At 51.0% G+C, this 12,808-nt stretch overlaps 1 protein-coding gene across 1 annotated transcript in view; it reads left to right on the forward strand.

Annotated features, from left to right (window-relative positions):
• The first annotated feature begins 221 nt into the window (after positions 1–221).
• KCNK12 (potassium two pore domain channel subfamily K member 12) overlaps positions 222–12,808 on the forward strand; it is a 56,311-nt gene continuing 43,724 nt past the window's right edge. Inside the window, exon 1 of the mRNA XM_055240867.2 lies at positions 222–1,267. Coding sequence (XP_055096842.1) covers positions 877–1,267 — 391 coding nt within the window. The 5' untranslated portion in view covers positions 222–876. The remainder of the gene's footprint in view (positions 1,268–12,808) is intronic.

Below are 12,808 nucleotides of genomic sequence, written 5' to 3' on the forward strand. Positions count from 1 at the left end.
TCACCGCGGCATGAGATAAGGGAGGGATTCCAGAGGCGAAGCGCAGGGAGGAGCAAGACGAGGTTCCCCGGCGGAGTGGTAGCCCGCACCGCAGTCGGCCACCTGCTCCGGTGCCCCGCATTGGTGCCGCCAGAGCCACCGGGAGGCGTCGCAGCAGCCCAACTCTCCACCCCCTCCCTCCTGTCCCTACTCACCCCTCCCCAACACCCCGCCCCGGGCGCCAGTGACTCCGCCTCTCCCTGCCGGGCGGCTCTTCGGCTGGAGCTGAGAAAGGAGCGCTTCCCCGGACTCGGCTCGGCTCCGAGGCTCCGAAGCCGACGCCGCTAGCTCAGCCCCGGGGGCGGGAGCAGGACTGCCCGCACAGCCCGCACCTGGGAGCCGCCGAGCCCGAACGCCTCATGGGACGCCGCCGGGGACTCTTTCCCCGCCTTGCTGCCGCGTCCCGGTCCTAGGCGCCCGGACTCCACGGCCCACCCCGCCAGCAGCCCGCGGCCTGTCTGGAGAGGAGTATGAGGCCTGGGGCCCCGTGGACGCCGGCCACCGGGCGGCAGGGGCCTAGCTGCGGAGCCCCGCGCCCGAGAGCGGCGGGTAAGGAGCCGCGGGAGCCGGCGAGGCGTCGGGGCGCGGAGAGGAGCGCCCCTGCCCGGGCACCCGCTGGGCCACGGGACTCGCGTGTGGCCTGAGCGCCGGGGAGGAGGCGGAGGCGCCTCTCTGTCCGGGCTCTGGGAAGGCGACGAGGGGCTCTGCGAAGGCGGCGAGGGGCTCCGCGGCGGCCCCGGACCCCTGGCCACCATCCTCACGCTCCTGCTCCCGCCGGGGGGATGTCGTGGCCCGGGCCCCGAGCGCCGTCCCGGCCCCGGGGCTGAGCTCCGGACCATGTCCTCCCGCAGCCCCCGGCCCCCGCCCCGCCGTAGCCGCCGCCGCCTGCCGCGCCCCTCCTGCTGCTGCTGCTGCTGCCGCCGCTCGCACCTCAACGAGGACACCGGCCGCTTCGTGCTGCTGGCAGCGCTCATCGGCCTCTACCTGGTGGCGGGTGCCACGGTCTTCTCGGCGCTCGAGAGCCCCGGCGAGGCGGAGGCGCGGGCGCGCTGGGGCGCCACGCTGCGCAACTTCAGCGCTGCGCACGGCGTGGCCGAGCCAGAGCTGCGCGCCTTCCTCCGGCACTACGAGGCCGCGCTGGCCGCGGGCGTCCGCGCCGACGCGCTGCGCCCGCGCTGGGACTTCCCCGGCGCCTTCTACTTCGTGGGCACCGTGGTGTCAACCATAGGTGAGCGGCGCGCCCCCGGCGCATCTTTCCTCTCTTTGCCTTTCACCTGCTGCCCTTTCCACTGCTCGGCCGCTCGGTCCGCGTCCCTCGGCTCGTCCCTCGGTCTAATGTCCCTTTGCTTACTTTTGTCTCGTCCTCTTCTCCGCCGGACCCCGTTCTCTCTCTCTCTCTCTCCCTCCCGGCTTTCAGTGAGGGAGGAAAGCCCACCTCTGGCGCTTACCGCAGGCCGCCTGCGCTGCAACACTAGCCGGCTCCGTGACCTGACCTTTGTGAGCCTCCGTTTTCTCCTCTAAGAATACGTACCAAGGGCTACCGGTTCCTTCCTGTTTTCCACCCACAACCCCCGGGCCTCAGTTTCCTCTCCAGGATGATCTCAAATGCCCCTTCTCCCTCCACCCTCAGTACTTTTATTTCTTTTCATAGTCTTCCCCGCTTTCTTCTTTTATGCTGTTTTCCCCCTCAGTGGCCTCCAACTCCTTTACCCTGGAGAGGGTGACCACTTGCCCCAGAATCACTTTCCCTAGATCTCTTTCCCACCTGCTTCTCCTACAATATATACCGACCCCCAAAGTAAAGCCCGTTAGCCTGAGGCCAGGACTTCAGCTGCTGTTGTTCTGCCTCCCTTCCTTGTGTTCTCCCCCAACTCCCAGCCCCTTCTTCAATTTCTTGACCCTTTCTTTGTTCCCTTGCCACTTTTTCCAACCATTAGTGGTACCAAGGGGTAGCTGGGAGCAGGGATAGTTCCCCTATTCTTTCCATCATCTCTTCTCTCTTTTTTTGGATATAAACAGTTCACGTTTTCTCAGCCTTATGAAGAATGCTGTGTAAATAGTCCTTCAAGCCCCCACCCCTTTCTCTGTGGCCAGATTGCTGCCTCTGAGCTCCTGTGGAGAAATTCTGGAGCCACCCCTGCTCTCCATCCACCCCTTCATTCCTCTTTCTTCCTCTTCTCTCACTCACTTTTCCCATCCCCCACTTTCCCTGGGCCCTGGGTGTCATGTGAAACAAAGCCCCCACCCTCGGTTACTCACCTGTACAGAGTGCAGCAGAAATGCATGCTTATCACCTTGGCAAGGCTGTGTGTGTCCCCCACTCCTGCTTTGAATCCCAGGAAGGAAGAAGGCACTTGGCTGGTCACACCTCTAGTCACCCCAAGGCACTGTCTCCTGTGCAGTTTTGGAGGAGGGGGCTGGATTTGCTGGGCTTGAGAAGTGAGGGATTTCATAGACACACCTTCTGGAGTGGTTTGGTATGCCAGTTCAGATACAGAGGCATGGACTGTAACTGCCCAGGATAAGCCACAGCAGATGGCTGGTTGGAGGCAGGGAGAGAGGCTGCCTCCATGTGCAGCATATGAGCAGCTAGAGATGTCTCTCTAAGTATATATGTATAGTCTATGAAAGCACTTCCTTGCCTTCAATGATTTTTCATGTGTCATGCTTGATCTGATTATTTTAAATAGAAAAGGCAAATATGGCCCAAGTCCAAGGCACACACAATTGGATAAAAATACCCTTTAAAAAGCTATATCATGTTGTTATGGTGATAGAAGATATAAAATGACCCCCTCAAAAAAAATCCCCTTTTAAGAGCTGCATCAAGTTGCTATAGCAACTAGAGGTTTTTTTTTTTTTTTTAAGTGCCTTAAAAGTACTAAGGATGCTTAGTCCTGGAGGATGACATCATGCATCCATAGCTCATTGTTGACTTGTGCTCTTGCTCTTGTAAACACGCCCTTTCCCTTTCTTCCACCTAGAGGCACCTGTGCACATATTGGGTGGTCATAGCACTTTTTCCCAGTGACATGTTCTGGCTTCCTAATGGAACCCACAGGCTAAAGGAGAAGCTGTTGGCAGTGTCCCTTTCCTTTTTGGGCCATGAGTCCATCCAAATAAGGCCCCATTCCAATGGCCTGTGGTCTCTGTGCCTCTCTGATGAGCTCCATCAATCTGTTGTTCGGTGCTCCTTTGGAGGCACTGATTCTGAGCCCAGCCACAGCTTCTAAAGCTTCTCTTTCAGCAATTTACACAAAATCAAGTCAGTGTGTTGGGAAATTGTTCCATGCCCCAGCCTTTAGCCTACTGGCAGGATTGGCTGTTATTTAGTCAAGTGGAAAGGAGCTATATTCTCTTTCTTGATTTGTGTTTTCAGATGTAGGCAAGCAATGTAGGAGGGCTACACTGAAGCATGTGGTTATGTTATGAGTGACCCAGCATGTTGCTTCCAAAATCTGTGGGGAAACATTCAAACCAGCCCGTGTACAGCTCAGGGTTGAACCAGCCCTCTGTGAGGATGCCAAGACAGCCACACAAGTAGCAGGGTCTCTGCTGATTATTGCCCCTGCTGGGATATTCTGGGTCAGTGGTTCAAATTGGTCACTTCCATCAGTCAGATAAGTTCTGCTGAATCCCCAAGTAGCGTAATTGGCGTTTCAGCTTTCTCTTTGCAAAATGCATTTGGATGAGGTTTAAGTAAAGATCTCCACAGGTCAGTTTCTCTTCTGCTTACATAGTTTCTTTCTCTTAAATGGCCTGAATCTTCAGAAACAATTATTATTATTATTGATGCTTTTATGGGTTCAACAGATCAGGGAGCCAAAGCTCAGTCCACAAAAAATGGGCAGTCAGGATTCTTTATCTGACTCTTTATCCAATGAAGAGGAAACTTAGCACATACTCAGTTTTATTTGATGAGTGAGTATCACAGTGTGTATGGTTCATACAGTGCTGTGGAATTCAGGGGAACAAAATGATTTGATTTAGCTATTTATACTGCCTAATCAAAAGGACATATGTATGTGTGTGTGTGTTGTGTAGACCCAGATATTTGATTCATCTAGACTTTAGTATAGGAAATCTTTCCTTCCATTCATTCCATAACATGATTGTATATATCAGCCTGTATTTTGAAAGGTTAAAGCTTATTCTGCATGGCAGAGATTAAGGCATATTCCAACATGGGCAGCTGGATCACCGCATTTTTGAGCAACATATCTTGGCCATCCTCACTGAAGATGATTAGAACAAGAAGGGGACCTTTTTGGTCCAATCTCATATGGCACAGGGTCAGGGGACTTGTCAGTGGTCACACAGTTAATGAGGGGTTCAGCTAGGTCCAGAAACCAAGTTGTGCAATATCCATCAATTTCATGCATATAATTGGTGGGAACGTTCTTGTTTGAGATTGAAATATTTAATAATGTCTGTCTATCTGAGTGTGAGAGAGAGAGTGTGTGTGCGTGTGTGTAACCAGGGCAGGGACTGGTCTGCTGGTCTATTGGTCACGTCATCAACTGATTAAGTCCAGAGAAAACTTGAAGAACAAGACAGATTTACAGGCCAGACAAGTTAGAAGCATCTGGCAGGTCTTAGTTAGCTACACAGGCAAGAGCCAGCCTAAAGGGCAGAGATGGGGTACTGGCAAGTAGGAGAACTTCTGGAAAACTGTGGTCTAAAGACAGAAGTCACTTGCTTTCTGCCCTTTTTTGCACCAGTGTGTGTATGTGTGTGTTCACGTGTGTGTGCATGTGCACACACACACTCTTGAGAGCACATGTGTATAGAGGAGGGGAAGAAAGGGCAGGAATGGGCTTTCACCTGGTGGAAGACGTAATGAACGGTTTGGGTATGGCTGTGTGTACTCAAGGTTACATGGAACACCACAATGAAGTAGAATGTTTGTCCTGACATTTGGTTTGAACAGGGCCCCATATCCACAGCTGGGCAGTTTGCAATCGTGTAGATACACGTGTGTCTACACAGTGCGGTACCAGTGGAAAATTTTGCCTGTGATTATTCAGCAGCCGTTCAGGCTGTGTAGAAAGTTAATCTGAATAGCTCAAGCGAAATAAAAATCCACTTTGTAGTCTAAATTATTCATACTGATTGCTTACACTGAACTGAAATCCTGGATAATTATTATTTCTCCAATTTATGCTATGTGACATATTCCCTAGGGGTTGAAATCAAGTTTGTTTTAATGTGAATGTATCAATTTATTCATTCTGCCAATTAACAAACATCTAAGACAAGCATCACTCACCATAGATGCATGTGTGGCCTTTGGCATGTTGTCTGCACTTCCTGTGATTGTATGAACTCCTAAAGATAAAGATACTGTCTTGTGTTCTTTTAGCATGAAACAATATTCTTGAAGACAGTATTCCAGCTCAAAGATATTCCAAACAATCCACAGAGAATTAACCCATCACTTCACATCCTAAAGGATGTTTATCAGTTAACTTTGAAAAGATTAAATGGAAACTCTCCACTGGGGTTTTAATTATGCATCTGCTGTCAGATTTACACATAGGAAAGAACATATTTTAAAATCTTTCTCAAATGGCAGCTTGATATAAACAGAAATATTTTTGCTTCCTTTTATTAGGTTTTCTGGCAGCGTTTTTTAGCTATAAAGCTAAAATCATGCCGCTGTAGACGGGATGGTGTAGGTATAAGAGTCGTCACTTTTGGCACTGCATAATTTAGCTTGCTACTTTCAGAATTAGGCACACTTAATTATTCAGCCACGAGATTAGTAACAAGTCCTAACTTTTTCCCTCTTTTTCAACATGGATTTTTTAAAACTCTTTTTGCCACAAAGGAAACTAAGACATTATAAGCCCAAAATGTCACTACCACATTTACATTCAACTTTCTTCTAACATGTATGTAATCCAGCTGGAGATAGTTTTGATATCTGGAATGAAATACATTATCCAGAAGGAGAGGCGCACCCTTCCTTGCGTATTTCTCTCATCAACTTTTTTTTTTAAAGAGACACAGTCTTAATCCATTGCTCAGGCTGGAGAACAGTGGTGCGAACACAGCTTACCGTAGCCTCGACCTCCTGGGCACAAGCAATCTTTCCACCGCAGCCTCCCAAGAAGCTGGGATCACAGGCACACATCACCACACCTGGCTAATTTTTTCTTTTTTTTTAAGAGACAGAGCCTCGCTACATTGCCCAGGCTGATGTCAAACTCCCGGGCTCAAGCAATCCTGCTACCCCAGCCTTTCAGCATGCTAGGATTACAGCCGGGAGCCACCAGCCACCATGCCCAGTCTCATCAACTATTTTTTATTGAAAGATGATGCTGTGACAGCTTTGAAGGACATTTAGGAAGAAAATACTCCTTAAATTTGAAACTCTGGGTGGAGAGCAGGAAATGTATTACCATTCACTGCTCCATCCTCAGCACCCAGCATCAGACCTAGCCCATAGTAAACAATAGTTATTTATTATATGAATAAGAGAACAAGTCATTCATGATACCACTGCACTAACACAACTCTTCATGTTTGCACGTTCCCCTGCAGTTCCTTGTCATGCCTTTTGTAGGAAAAAGAAAGGAAACTAACTGATGTGTACTGAGCTGCTTCTGTTTTATTAACATTTTATTACTGATATTGTTTCTGTGTTTTCACATAGCCTAATTTTAGTGGGTGCATAATATTCCATCTAGTTGATGTTCTATAATTCACTACCCCTATTGCTGGATAGCTGGGTGTTTCCCAGTTTGGGGCTATTTTGAGTAATGCCACAGTGATCATCTTTATGCAAGATGGCCTTTTCTTTCTGTGATACCTCCTTGGGATGACTTCCAGCTGGTGAAGTTGCTGAGTCAGTGGGTACTGCTGTCTTCATGGTGCTTGTGGCCAGCCCCTTTGGAGAGAGAGACTGTCTGGTCTCTTTGTATCTGAGCCTATGCCTCTACAAAGCCTAGCAGCGACTGGACAGTTATCCAGCTAATTGCTCCGTGGAAAGGGGCCGCACATCCACTTGGTTTTCTCCAGGATTGCACTCAGTTCTAGGAGGTGAGCTGCCTCCCAGACAAGGCTGTGGTGTTAGGATCTTCAACCTCCCTTGTTTTAATGAGAGCAGCTTCCTTTGGGAAGTTCTGGGAGAGTGGAGAAAGGTAAGAAGAAAAAACAGGTGGGGGCACTGCCGGGCCGTCAAAAACTGAGACAAGAAAGGTACCTGGATCCCCCTGCTCTCCCCTGGACTCCCAGGAATGGTCTGCCGCTATTCCTGGGCCAAGCCAGCTGAGAGAGAACATATTTCCACTCAGTCTTGACTATGCCCAAGGGCCCCAGCGTCGAACAACTCAGAATTGTGCCGAATGGAGCAAAGGTACACTCCTACAGTATTCTAGCTGGAAGCACCACAAAGATCCTTCAGAACTTTCCCCAGACATGTAGACCATTTTGTCAACAAAAGCCAACAATCAGCCCATTATAGCAAATAGGAGCAGAGCTGCTGTAATTGGGGGTGGGGGCCGGAGTCCAGACCAGTGGGCCTTTCCTCAGTTGCCGCTCGCTCCCTGAAGTCTTCTCTGAGGAGCCCTAGAGCATCTCCAGACCAGCCCAAAGAGGGTGAATTTACCCTCGTTCCTCATTTTACACAAGGCTCAGAGAGGAGGAGAGGTTGCCCAAGTTACCCAGCAAGTCAAAGGGGGATTCGCTGAGAGCTTGAGCTCTCATCCTCCCTAGAAGAGTTACATCAATATTGCCAAAGGTAGGTGTATCTCACTCTCCCACACCCTTTCTTACACACATAATTCTCACACTCACAAACAGCACACACGGACACACACACACACTGCTCACATAGACAAGTAGAGAATCCAGTACAGTTCTTAGAGGGCACCAAGGCTTCCCAGAAAGGGTGAGTGTTGGCGCTGCACACAGAGGGGAGAAGCTGGAGAGAAGGGTGGGCATCTGAGGAGCAGAAGGCAGGCTGAGTGACTTGTGAGGGGGCTTTGGGTAGAAACTCCTGCTTGATCTGGAGATGGTGGTGGTAGCCTTGGGTAAGTGTTCAGTAAGTGTCCCCATCCCTGACACCTGGAGCAGCACTCTCTTGCCTTGTTTGGCTGCCTCAGATTCAGAGGATCTTGGAAATAACAAAAGGCCGTTGGTCTATTCCTGTGTCACCCCCAGCTCTGGAGTCCTCCCCAAGCTTTCTGGCCCTTCCATTTTTTCCGTCCAGTTCCACTGACTTTCCAGGGTCTGGGGCTCTGCATGGGGCCACCAGCCAGCAATCTGGAAAGTGTGTGGAGCCCAAGGTGGGTGCTTTGGGCAGAGTCCAGCCTCTGATCCTCACCAAAGTTTTTTTAAGAGACACAGTCGTACTCTCTGCAGAGTTTCTACACAGGGAGAGTTGGTGAGGAACAGGGGCTGGAGAGGCTTGAAACTGCAGGAAGCACAGCACTTTCCAGGAGGTTGGGGAGGTGCTGGTAGAGAATGAAGAAGGGTACTGAAGCCCCTTGGCTCTCACCCTAAGCCAACTCTTGGCTGCCATCACTGCTGAGACTCTGGCCCCAGGAAGTTCTACCCCAAACCCTGCCATTCCCTAGCCACCTACCAGGGGACTCTAGGTCCCCTCTCCAAGTGGCCACTGGCTATGGTGGAGAATGCTCTGGACTCTGTGAGTGCTGCCTCCTTCCTGCGCTTGGCCAACCCCCAACTTGGGGCTAAGTTCCTGGCTTACTAGCAGGTCAGTGGTAACTGGTGTGCCTGGGCCCTTAGAAAAATTGAGCTCTGGTGTTTCTCCTCCATCTGCTTCCTCCAGATCCCAGAGGATCTCATTCCAAGGTGACCTCAGGATGAAGTATCCAGAATCTTGTAATTGCAGATTTTACAATGTTCAAACACAGTGTCTTTATACTCACAGCAACAGATGTTACAGACCAGGAAGGTAGGATAGCATGCAGCAGTGCTTCTCAAACTGTAAGGTGCCTGGAATCACCTGGGAATCTGCTTACCGTGTGGTTTCTGTTGAGTAGGTCTGGGGTGGGACCTGACAGTCTGCATTCCTCATGAGCTCCTGGCAATGCCTATGCTGATGCACTTGGAGTCGTTAGGGTAGAGAGAACAGCAGTGAGTCAGGCACTAGGAGTCCAGACCTGGCTCTGCCACTAACTGGCTGCGTGGCTTTAGGCAGGACATATCACCATTCAGTGCCTCAGTTTGTCCCTTACTAAAAGAAGGGAATGCCCAAGGTCCTTTGAGCCCCTTCTTAGCTCAGATGTTCTTATATCTGGGAAGACTATTGGCTCATATCCTTCCAGTATAGTTTAGTGTAGACTCTAAACACACCAGCACTGCAGCCAGCCTGCTTGCCTGGATTCACGTCCCAATTCTTATGTATTCAAACTGTGTGGTTTCGGTGAGTGGATATACTTCTCCTTGCCTCAAGTGCCTCCTCTCTAAAGTGAAGACCGTGATGGTTCTTAACCCATGGGGTTAAAGACTGAAGGCTGTAACCCATCGGTGCAGTGCCTGGTAACCCTGAGTAGCATCTGCTCCCCAGATCACGGCAACCCTGTTGGTGAGCCCTGCCCTGGCTCTCTGTGAAGGAGGGGAGGCCAAGGCACATTTCCTTCCCTGTAGCTCAGGCCACACCACCCTGTGCATGGTCCAGTCCTCTGGGCCTCAGCCCCCTGCTGTGTGGCACCTGCTGCACTCTGGTTGGTCACTGCCTCTCGGGTGTGTTGTGTCCTATGCTGTTACATAACCGGCCTGGAAGGGTACTTTTGAAAATGCATTTTCTTTGGGTCCTCAACTAGAATATCTTAATCATCCCTCATAAGCACAGTGCTCTTTAATCATTGTCAAGGATGTAATTGGTGGATAACTGAATGAATGACTGAGTGGTGAGTTAGACCAGTGACATCCAGTGCTTCTCTGCCCCTCACACCCAGAGCAGAGCCCTGGGCAGCCACACCCCTGCCCACCCTCCTTGTTTTCCAGGTGTGCTGGGGCCTCTTGGCAGTGCTTAGGCTGAGGAGGAGGTCATGGAGCTGAAGAGTAGCAGGGAAGCCAGATGCTGGCTGAGGCCAGGTCCCGCCACACTTCTCTGAGGTGGGTCCAGTGTCATGGCTGCTGGGTGAAGGTCGCTGAAGGAAGGCACTGCAGCAAATAGCCCCATGTGTGGGCGCCAGGCTGCTGCTCCCTGCACCCTGGGGCTACCATGGCTCCCTGGTGGGTGGAGGAAGCACCGGGACCCCCTTCCCAGGCAGAAGCCTCCCAGGGCAGGACAGGATCTGGGGCCAGGGGAGGCTGCAGAGCCCACCAGCATCTCCCCTTTCCGAACTCTCCATCATGCCAGCAGCCAGTGCCTTTGTTCTGGGGAGTGAGGGGGATAACTGAGGCATTGTTGGTCTCCCTGATTGACTCCGCTCCCTGCCACGTCATGTTTGCCAGTTCACTGTGTTTTTATCTGTGTTTACTCAGTAAGGTCTCAAAAATCCTAGGACAGCAAAGAAAATTATATCCCATTTCACAGAAGACAGGCTCAGAAAGGTTAAGCAACTTTCTTGGCATCACACAGCAAGTCAATCAATGGCAGATTAGAAGATCCAGGGCTCCTGACTGCTCAAGATCTCTGCTGTTCTGAATTGTGCAGTTCCACAGAGGGGGAAGAACCACAGCCCAGTCTGGGGTCTGCAGGGTTGTGTGGGTGGAGGAGGAGGATGAGGAGGCATCAGTGAGAGCTGAAGCACAGTTTGGGGACTCTGGGATTTGGCTGTGCTATGCTTCTGGCAGTGTCAGTGACTACACTAAAGCAAGGGCTGCCTGCTTCCCATCCTTCGCCACCTAGTACCTCTCTGTGAAGGAGGCTGCCAACCAGATTGGAGAGGGTAGAGCACGTGCTTCCCACAGAGCTTACCAGAACTCTGGGAACTTGTTGAAGAGGACTGAGCTCCCGCCCAGACCTGAGAACCCTCAGCCTTGCACTGGAAACAGCTGCAGTAGGCATGGACAGGCAGGACAGAAAACCAAAAAACCAGGAGGGTCTCCCTTAAGCACACCAGCAAGGAAAGCCTGGGGACATGGCCAGCTCAGAACTCACCTCCTGAAGGCTGGTTGGCTTGAGGGAGACTCTGCCTAAGGTCGTGTCCTGGGACAGACCCTGCCCAGACCTTGCACCAAGCACCTGCCAGTGCTACTCTCTTCTCTAGCCATCCTTAACTTCTGTCCCCCTTACCTCGCACTTTAAGCCTCTAGGCTGTTGCATGTGCTGTTCTCTCCACCTGGAATGCCCTTCCCTTCCTCCCTATTTTCTACCAGGTGAAATCAGTCTTCAAGATCCAGCTCAAATGGTGCCACTAGAGAGGGACCCACTGTGAAGTCCCTCTTACTGCCCTCAGACCTGTGACAATTATTTGTTTCTACGCCAGCTTCCCCATCTGCGAAGTAAGCCACTGTTCAGTGGGTTAAGATGTGTCTAAAGCTGGCCCAGGACCCAGCACATAGTAGGTATACATAAAACTTAGTTTCTTCTTTCTCCACCTCGGAAGCTACATCTTAGTAGTGCTTGTCACTGTTACAATTAATAACATGATAATAACCATGATGGCAGCAGCTATGCATTGAATGACTACTTTGAAGTGCAGCAAAGAGGTAATTTCTGTCAATCATGGAGCATAATACTTGGCACAAAGTAGATGATTAATCAACATATGTTGAGTGGATGGAATGAATGAGTAACTGAAAACCCTGGACTGCTGGAAATTAACAACAAAAAATAAAAACTGAGCAAGCTGGGCCCAGGCCAGGTTTCCAGAACCTCCCAGGGCCTCCCTGCTGGGCTCCCCACCCCTACAGCTGGAGGGGCTGGTTGTGCATGAGCCCCTCTGCTGGGCCGTTGCTTTAATGCTCTCTTAGTGGCTGGCAGGTGTGCAGCAGGGCAGCCAGCTCATTCTGGAGCTCCCCTCCCTGGCAGTGCTGTTTCCATGGCTCTCTGAGTCAGCTGGGCCCTTATCCTGACCCTGCCCTGGACTGAAACCAAACTAGACAATTCTAAGCCTCAGCCCTTGTTACCCGCAGAAAGCAGTAGGAAAAGTTCAGTTCTTAACTAGGAGGGCTTCTGGTCCTAGTTTTCCCACTGACTCAGATTTCCTATCTGGCCCTGGCCTTGGCCACATCTCTTAGCCATAAGGAGGCCCTGCTCAATTCCACCTCTCAGTCCAGTGGTTCTACCTTTTCTCTTCACCTGCCCGGGACACATTCCTTAGAAACTGGATGTTGCTTCACAAATTTGACGGAAGTTTAATCAGTAATGAAATGCAATTCCACAAACCAGGAAAAGCCACTCCCACCCACACGGCCCAGCACCATCACAATGCCTCCAAAAATACTTGGGGAAGCTTTTATTGGAATCAGTTGTCCCAGCTTTCTGGAAAGTTTCAGTTGAGATAAACGCAAACCCCAAATCGCACTCCGCGTGACTCCTCTCTAATCCTTTCCAAATGGCCATGATCCTCTTCCCTGCTGCCAAGTGTTCTGAATTCTGAGCGCCTCGTGTGAGCCTGTTTAGCTGCTAACACCAGGACCTGCCAGGAATTCTGCAGGGACAGCCCAGGTGCGAGAGGGAAAGGTAGGCATAGGCCTCTGCCTGTGCTGAGTGTGTTGGCATTTCCTAGGGGCGGGGTGCATTTTGGAGGCCATGCAGGTTTGGATTGTTGGGTTCTCTTCTAAAATGGAAGGTTGGGAAAGAAAGCTGAGATCGCATGGGAGCTAATTCTGAAGGTCTGGCAGC

The sequence above is a fragment of the Symphalangus syndactylus genome, chromosome 14 (genome assembly GCF_028878055.3).
Source record: "Symphalangus syndactylus isolate Jambi chromosome 14, NHGRI_mSymSyn1-v2.1_pri, whole genome shotgun sequence".
Lineage (NCBI taxonomy): Eukaryota > Metazoa > Chordata > Mammalia > Primates > Hylobatidae > Symphalangus > Symphalangus syndactylus.